This window comes from Chelonoidis abingdonii, chromosome 10 (assembly GCF_003597395.2).
Source record: "Chelonoidis abingdonii isolate Lonesome George chromosome 10, CheloAbing_2.0, whole genome shotgun sequence".
NCBI classification, from domain to species: domain Eukaryota; kingdom Metazoa; phylum Chordata; order Testudines; family Testudinidae; genus Chelonoidis; species Chelonoidis abingdonii.
The window spans coordinates 44325401-44334320 of record NC_133778.1 but is presented as its reverse complement, the minus strand read 5'-3'; the positions used below and the strand labels follow the sequence as shown (position 1 = coordinate 44334320).

General features: G+C 42.5%; 1 protein-coding gene across 2 annotated transcripts in view; it reads right to left on the bottom strand.

The window, feature by feature from the left end:
• Positions 1 to 1007: 1007 nt before the first annotated feature.
• The window catches only part of TTC21B (tetratricopeptide repeat domain 21B), an 87657-nt gene continuing 79744 nt past the window's right edge, over positions 1008 to 8920 (bottom strand). For both annotated transcript variants that reach the window (XM_032770920.2, XM_032770919.2), the window contains exons 28-29: positions 3847 to 3914; positions 1008 to 1547 (exon numbers count right to left, since the gene is read on the bottom strand). In XM_032770920.2, coding sequence (XP_032626811.1) covers positions 1470 to 1547; positions 3847 to 3914 — 146 coding nt within the window. In that variant the 3' untranslated portion in view covers positions 1008 to 1469. The remainder of the gene's footprint in view (positions 1548 to 3846; positions 3915 to 8920) is intronic.

The window sequence follows — 8920 nt, the reverse complement described above, 5'->3', positions numbered from 1 at the left end:
TTAATCTGTTACTAAATGCTAAATCTCAATTAGGTCATTTTCATTTAAAACCATATTAAAAATATAAATCTACTGCTTTCCCACTTTACCCACATAGCTCAGTTAAAAGTGAATGTAAAAATAAAACCTCATTTACAAATATCTCTGTAGCAACAGTATAAATAAAGCTTACATTGAGATAGTTAATTAAGTCAATTTGCTGGAACTGAGAAATCGTAAGCAATCATTAAAGGAGAATTAAGGACAAGTTGTTGTCTTTAGTGATGAACAAAACCAGAGACCTCCAGAGGAGGAGGAAAAATTACACTGAGTTTAAAATGCTGTGCCACAAATGACAGCACTGAAGACAGGAAACACCTTGTTCTTGTTCCATTTCTTCCGTCTTTTCTCTGATCAGAGATTGCTATATGCTCAGGAAGTAGAGAGAGTTAGTCTATTTTATGTTAAACATTCTGATTTTTTTAAAATATAAGTTATTTACAGTGTATAGTTTGGGATACGTCTTATCTTCCAAAAACGTTTTCAAATTATATTTGAAACTTTTTGATAGTTAGTAAATCATCACTAGCAGAAGACAGATGAACATTCTAGTTGTGGGTGAATCCGTTTGTGAGAAGTGCACTCAATCAGTACTACATAAACCCATGTGGCCTTCACTGTAGCTATTTGTATTTTCAGATGTCTCTTCTTCACGCAGCAAAGTAGTATTTCTTTCTATTGTGGAACAGGACTGCAAGATTGGTTATTTGTATAGTTTAAAGTTAGTACCTTCTAGAAGGGAGCAATGGAAATCACATGTCAGGTTCCTGTCTAGTACAAAATGGTAATTCATACACACACACAGGGCCATCCTTACCCATACGCAAAGTACACAGCCGTGTAGGGCACCAGGAAAGTTCGGGCACCAAATTTCCTGGTGCCCTGCACAGCTGCATGCTGCTCTAGCCCCTGCCCCACCTCTTCGCCAGGCCCCCCACCCCAGCCCCGCCTCTTCCCATCCCCTGCTCTGCCCCCACCCCACCTCTTCCCACCACTGAAGACTGCAGAAGGGCTGGGCCTGCACTCATCGGTGGTGGGAAGTGCAGCGACCTGGCCCTACCCACACCGCTGGTGAGTGCTGGGGGGTGGTTCCCCTCTGCTCCCCAAGTCTGTTCTCTCCCCTCCCCCATGGAGGCCTGGGCTCCCCACCCCCGCGGGAGGGTTACATAGGGCCCCAGAATAGCTAAGGATGGCCCTGTACACACTATTTCTTTTTTAGTTTATCAAATCCTGCTCTACTGGAGAAAAGGTAAAGCCACAGCTCTGAAGAAAGAATCTCTCCATTCCTTGAAGGGTAACTATATACGAGATCTAAATGATGTGTACAGTATTTATAATATTTACGTACTGAATGGCCATTTCTTCATTGTAATATCCAATACATAGTTTCCAAAATTGGATAAAAATTCAGCGATCCGTACAAATAAGGTTCAAGTCCTTAAAGATGCACGGGCCTTGTCAAGTATCTCCTTTCTGATCTTTGGGTAGTTTGGGTGTGCTTTTAGGACCTGAAAGGCAAACAATACACACAGTTTAAAACCAGTTACAAAGCAGCCTAAAACGAACAAGTACTCTCATCAGTTATTTCCGTCATCATTTTGAGCTTCATTTTAAGCCTTCTAATAAATCGGTAACAGTTTGATGATTTTGCTTATAAATAAATCACAGCAGATGTACAAATGTCATAAATAGCTGTATCATGAAGATAATCTTGTCCCTTCCACCCACCACGTGGGCTTGGGGGGAAATTGCAGGGAGAAACTAGCCAGTGATTCCAGCCATTAGGAGCACCTGCGGAAGCAGCCAAACAGAGACCATCAGACATTCAGAGAACTTACTAGTTTTACTGGACTTTCTTTGCTCTGTGCTGATTGGCTGTTTGCTCCAACCCCCTCCCTCTCTGCCTTCCAATAGGATAGGTCTGCTCTGGAGCTGGAAGATGTAATTTCCAGTTTGAAAAAACATACCTGTGCTGGCTCTGATCGAGCCAACATGCTAAAAATAGAAGCATGGCTGTGGCAGTACAGGCTAGCCACTCAAGTATATACCTAGGGTCTTGGACAGGATTGTTCTTAGGGCATCTAGCCCATCCCGCTGCTCTCACACACACTTCATCTCTGTTTCACTCCACACTAGCCCCTTTCCCTCTTCTCCACTGCACTGTCCCCCTCACATCCTTGCTTTTAATATCCCCTCCCTTCACTTTTCTTTCCATTTAGCTCATCCCTTCCTAATTAACCTCCCCCCATATAAACAAAAAACAGGGCTTTAACATGAGCTTTGCAGACATTGTTCACTTGGCTTCTCTGCTATATTCCTTTCCTCAGTCCTGTGTGTGTCTTAACAGTTTAACCCCTTGGGGCATGGACTGTCTGCTAATCTGTGCAGTGCCTAGCACAATAAGGCCCCATTATTGATTGATGCTTAGGCATGACCATTATAAACATCATTAATAACAGGTGATCTACGTAATATTCAAATATACATTTTTTTCCTCATAAGTTTCAACTTCATCCCTTTCACCCTTCAGATTGAGAATGTTCGAATCAGCCACAATATACTGGAACAGTTAAACAGAACTGTTAATAAATATTAATTTACACCAAATTTCAAAAGGTTATTGTGGTCATATAAAATTTATTTTACAGAGACACTACTGAAAAGTTACTCTTCTACTAGTCTTTCATGTGACATTAACATTGGAATTCTGCTCTCAAATTTCATTAACTTAAGTTACACTTCTATATGGTTTACCAAGTTGCAACCACAGGATGGAGGAGGATACTTTTGCTTGGCTCTGATATACCATGGGAGACAGCCTAAGTTCCCTCTAAGCTGTGCAATTGCGCAGCAGCCCATTAAGCGCCATGCAGGCACTCAGGCCTGCGGCAGGGAGAGATTACTCTCCCCCAACCCTGGACACAACCCAGCCCAGCCACAGACCTGCCGCAACCGGGGAAGAGGTGCCCCTCTCCTGGCCCCATCCCAGCCAAGCCCTGTACCTGCCACCGCTGGGGGAGATGTGCCCCAACCCAGCCTGGCCTGGACCTGCTGTGGCTGGTGAAGACACGGCGCTTCCGTGGCCCCAACCCAGCCTGGACCTGCTGTGGCTTGGGGAAAGGTGCCCTGGCCCCAACCCAGCCTGGCCTGGACCTCCCATGGCTGGGAGAGAGGCACCCCACCCCAGGCCCCAACCCAGCCTGGCCCTGCTGTGGGTGAGGCACCCCTCCCTCGGACCCAACCCAGCCTCAGCACGGCCAGGGCAGCCTGCACCCGAAACCCATCACCCTGGCCCCACCCCAGAACCTGCACCCCCAGCCAGAGTCCTCAAACCCCCACACTCTAACTCTCTGCCCCAGCCCTGAGCCTGCACCCCCAGTCGAAGTCCTCACCCCACCCTGCACTCCAACCCTCTGATCCAGCCATGGGCCCCACTTCCACACTCCAAACCCCTCGCCCTATGAATTTTGTCATGTACATCAATATGGAGGTGATGTGGGTCAAACATCATCTCCATCTTCGTGCACATAACAAAAAGCATTCCACACACGGGTGGAAAAAATTAAAGGGAACACTGAAGACAGCTACTTTCTCAGTTATTCCTTGATGATCTGAGGAATTTAGGATAAAACAGGCTGAACTAAACCAAGTAGCCTGAACATCTATCAAATTTATGAAATTAAACAATTTCCAAAGCCAAATGCTACATAATTTGTAATTCCTGAATCTGAAAAATACAGAAATAACTCAGTACTTAAAAGAAAGTTATAGTAGTGCAAACAGTTAAAATATAAATTAAAGGCCTACCTTATGACAAATATCAATTGCTTCTACGTATCTCTTTCCTTTCAAGTAATTAAATGCCAGCTTGTATCCTGTAAGCAGTGCAAATATCCATGACATATTATGCTTAAAATTAAATAAAGAATAAACCATCACATTCAAGTTGAAAATATTCCAATGGTCAAAATTACTTAAAAGAAAAGAAGTTGGAATAACTGTTTGCTAAGTTGTCTCCAAAACACCCCTCTGAAACAGACAAGTTAGGTAGAGCTCTAAAATGAGTTCTGAAGGCATTTTAAAATTAAATAACTTATCACCAGCTATATTTACAAACAGGAAAGAAGATTTACATTCTAAAGAATCTATAGTGGTAACCCATATTAATTTAAGTTGTCATGAAGGATGATATGGCTTCTCACACTGGGCTATGAATCACTATTTTGACAGAAACCACTCTTTTGATAGTTTCGTTATATTAGGTAAGGACACAAAACTAAATAAAAAGATATAAGAACAAGAATAGAAAACTTGTTTAGCTGATTATGTTCTTGGTGGAACTCACTTCTCCCTCAATCAACATAATTGGACTGTGCCCCTTGTAGCAAATATCAGAGGCAGTTAACATTTGTCTCTGAGGCACCAGGATTTGGCCACATCTCTTCTGTACTCACCTCAAATTCTCTACCAACAGAACTTAAAAGTAGTTCTATGGCTCTTGAGAACGTTTCTTCAGAGATGAAGCATCACTTTGTCTTTTACCTACCCCATTTTGTCAGCTATAATATGATGGGGGAGTATAAAGCCAACAGAAAAGAGCTTGATGAGTTTGCCTTGCTGGTGATATAGATATCTGAAAATTCTTGTCCCCTAAGAAAAACAAACAACATGAGGAATATTCTACATGCTGCTGCCTCAAAGAAAGCTTAGAAGTCTGGCCTGCATTGGATAAGATAGGAAAGCTGAAATGCTATTCTGTTTGTATCTCTGCAGGCAGAGAAGCTAGTAAAAGCACTCAGGGAATAGCCAAGATCGGTAATGACATGGGGATTAATCTGATATTTGCAGGAAAAGGGGCACAGCCCAAATATCCGTTTGGGGCAGAGGTCAGAGCCCAGAAATAAAGTCTACGATGAGTAATTTCCAAGAGCCATAAGAAAATCTAGATTTCAGAATGTTTTCTATAAAGCTATCCTACATAAGCAAATGGGCAATAAGATGACTAATGTGTAAGGCTATGATTTAGTCATGGGTATTTTTAATGAAAGTCATGGACAGGTCACGAGCAATAAACAAAAATTCATGGCCCCGTTACCTGTCCATGACTTACTAAAAATACCTATGACTAAACCTTGGGGGAGTGGTGGGGGTGCATCTCAGGGAGCCACTGCTGGGAGGCTGCTCCGGCCACCCGGGTGGCGCTGAGCAGCGGCTGCTCCGGCCGCCCCCCAAGCAGAGGCCAGTGCGGCTGGCTGTGGGGCCACTCAAGCAGCGGCAAGTGTGGCTGTCCCTTGGGCCACCTGAGGCCAGCTGCTTGGGCGACCCTCGGGTCAGCCATACTGGCCACTGCAGCAGTCACGAAGATAACCTAAATCTGTAGATTATTGTGTTTTAAGTTGATAAATGTAGTTCTTTTACAGACACTGTAGTTCCTCTCTAATATACAGTTCACTTAAAAATATCTGAACCTGAGACATAAGGAGATTCAGGAACTGCACCTATAGAAACAAATGATGCAGCAATTTATTGTATATAAAGGTACAGCCGTACATTATGAAAACAATGGTATTCTAGGTTGCATAGAAAACTCTCATTCCACATCATTTAAAAAAAAAAACCAAGTACAAGAGAAGCCTGTAAGAGGGTGCATTGTAAACAGTGTTGTTTTTTTTTGAGATGCCATCAACACAGTCCAAAATTGGGAACTCATTTTGGGAAACCACCATCCTGAGTGTGGAGGTAGGTTTTATTTAATTAAAAAAAATAGGAGACCAAACACACATTCCAATAGTTGGATTCACTGACTGTCTTAAGTGAAACTTTAAAAATATCCTGAACAGTATTTAATCGGCTACCAATTTTGAATTGGAGATAAGAATTTTTAATTTACATAGTTTAAAAATTATATGCAAAAAATATCTGATCAAAATTAAATTGTAAGAACAAAGTCACAAAGCTGAGCCACTAATTCATACACAATAAGCAGCATAATGTATATTCAAAAGTAATACTATATTTATAGGCAATATTCAAGTTGCAAATAGAAACAGTGAACCATAATGGGTTCCAAAATCGAAGCTTGTGAGAAGTCCACTAGAAGAAAAGGTTACTCACCTTGTGCAGAAACACACATCTCAAAGAAAAGTACAGCCTACTGCATAGGGTGAGTAACATCTTCTAATAGCGTCCCTATGGTTGCTCTACTTGAGGTGATTCCTGAGCAGTATCCCCACAGGAAGGAGGGAATTTTAGAATTGAGTCCAGGACTGAAAACAGTACAGAATTATCAAACTCAGCATCAGATCCGACAGTGCAGATCAAGACACAGTGTTTAATGAAAGTATGCACAGAGGCCCATGTACAACTCTGCATACATCAGACACCAGAATGTTCTTGAATAAAGTTGCGGAAGTTGCCTACAATCTGGAAGTGTGTGCTATTACTCTTTTTGGGAGGGAAAGGGGGAGCACCAGCTGCATAGCATGTAACACACCCAGAGATCCTCCTTGAAAGTCTCTGTGTAGAGATCAGGGAACCCATGGATCTCTCTGCTATGAAGACCGTCTGGGTGATTTCCTAAATTGTTTGCTCCTATCTAGATAAAACCATGTAACACCTAATGTATTAAAGAAGGTCTCACGCTGAGATTTACTTGGTTTTGTGAAAAATACAGATAAATAAATGCACTGGTTAAGGTGAAAATCTGACAGCATTTAGGTAAGAATTTAGGGCCAGGCCACAAAGAGAACCTGTCCTTGAAGAACAGGCAATATGCCCGGGCAGAGACAGTTGCATCGTGGAGGTGAATGCTTGGCTGTGAAGATGGTGTCGCCAGAGAGGGCTTTGGCTTTCTTGACCACAGGATGCTATTCTAGGAAGGACTGCTAGGCAGAGATGGCATTCATCTTTCGAGGAAGGGCAAGACCTTATTTGGACAGACTGGCTAACCTAGTGAGGAGGGCTTTAAACTAGGTTCGACGGGGACAGGTTAGCAAAGCCAAAAGGTAAGTGGAGAACATGGAAACCTGGGAGATGGGTCAGAAATAGGAGGGAGCATGAGCTATAATGGCGGAGAGAAAGGAGGGACAGGGCAAAACTGGGAGGCAAGATCAAATCAGTATCTTAGATGCCTGTATACAAATGTAAGAAGTATGGGTAATAAGCAGGCAGAATTGGAAGAGCTAATAAATAAATACAACTATGACATTGTTGGCATCAGCAAAACTTGGTAGGATAATACATGATTGGAATGTTGGTATGAATGGGTACAGCTTGCTCAGGAAGGATAGACAGGAGAAAAAGGGAGGTGTTTTTGCCTTATATATTAAAAATGTACACACTTGGACTGAGGTGGAGATGGACATAGGACAGGGAAGTGTTGAGAATTTCTGGGTTAGGCTAAAAAGAGTAAAAAACAAGGGTGATGTCATGCTAGGCGTCTACTACAGGCCACCTAACCAGGTGGAAGAGGTGGATGAAGCTTTTTTTAAACAACGAACAAAATCATCCAAAGCCCAAGATTTGGTGGTGATGGGAGACTTCAACGATCCAGATATATGTTGGGAAAATAATTTTGGACTGCATTGCAGACAACTTTTTGTTTCAGAATGTTGAAAAAGATACTAGGGGAGAAGTTGTTCTAGATCTGATTTTAACAAATAGGGAGGAACTCGTTGAGAATTTGAAAGTGGAAGGCAGCCTGGGTGAAAGTGATCATGAAATCATAGAGTTCACAATTCTAATTTAGGGTAGAAGGGAGCACAGCAAAATAGAATGGATTTCAGGAAGGCGGATTTTGGTAAACTCAGAGAGCTGATGGTAAGGTCCCATGAGAATCAAGACTGAGGGGAAAAACAACTGAGGAGAGTTGGCAGTTTTTCAAAGGGACACTATTAAGGGCCCAGAAGCAAGCTATTCCGCTGGGTAGGAAAGATAGAAAATGTGAGTAATAAGCCGAGCATGGATTTGTTAAAGCACACATCATGTGTCAAATAATTCGTAGCTTTCTTTCTGACTAGTGTATAACGAAGTCTTTGTGGATAAGGTGAAAGCAGGTTGGATGTGGGTCTTTATCCCTTATATCTTCTGAGTAAGGGCATTTGATCGGGTTCTCGCATATATTTTATTCAAGTCAAACCTAAGGCAATACAATTTAGATAGGAGGACTACTACTTACAACGGTGGGTGCATAATCTGGCTGGATAACCGTTCTCTAGAAAGTAGTTATAAATGGTTCCCAATCCCTGCTGGAAGGCAATATTACAATGCTTGACTGAGTTCCACTAGGGGTTCTGTTTCTGGACCAGCTGCTGTTCATATTATACCTTCATCATGACTAGGATATTGGCAATAGAAGTAGGCTTATTAAGTTGCGTGTGCACGTGTGGATGATACCTCCCGACACTGGAGGGATTGCAAACTGCGTCCTTTGGTAGGATAGGGTCATACATATCAACTAAGTATCTGGCCAAATTGAGTGAATGGCTGAGGTAATACGATCTTGACGCTTAACTAAAGACCAAAGATGCAAAGTCCTCACTTTGGAATCAATCATCAGTTTTACATCATCGAACTGGGAGATGTCTATGGAGGCAAGTGTTCTTAAAACGAGGGCGGGAAAGGGATCTAGGGTCTGTGGCACCTCAGCTACATAGAGTCAGTTTGAACTCTACTTGTTCTGGCCTCAATCAAATAAAAGGACAACCTCTCGCTCTGCTCGCTAGGTTAACACGTGTGTTGTGTCAAGACCGAATCTCTTTGCTTCTACCTCTCGCACTGGTTACGGCCTACTGGCCGTATAGTTTGATTCTGTCATTTTGGTCGTACTTTCGTACTTTTTCTTCCTCCTCATTAAACGAAAAGTACTATGTAGGTGAAATGC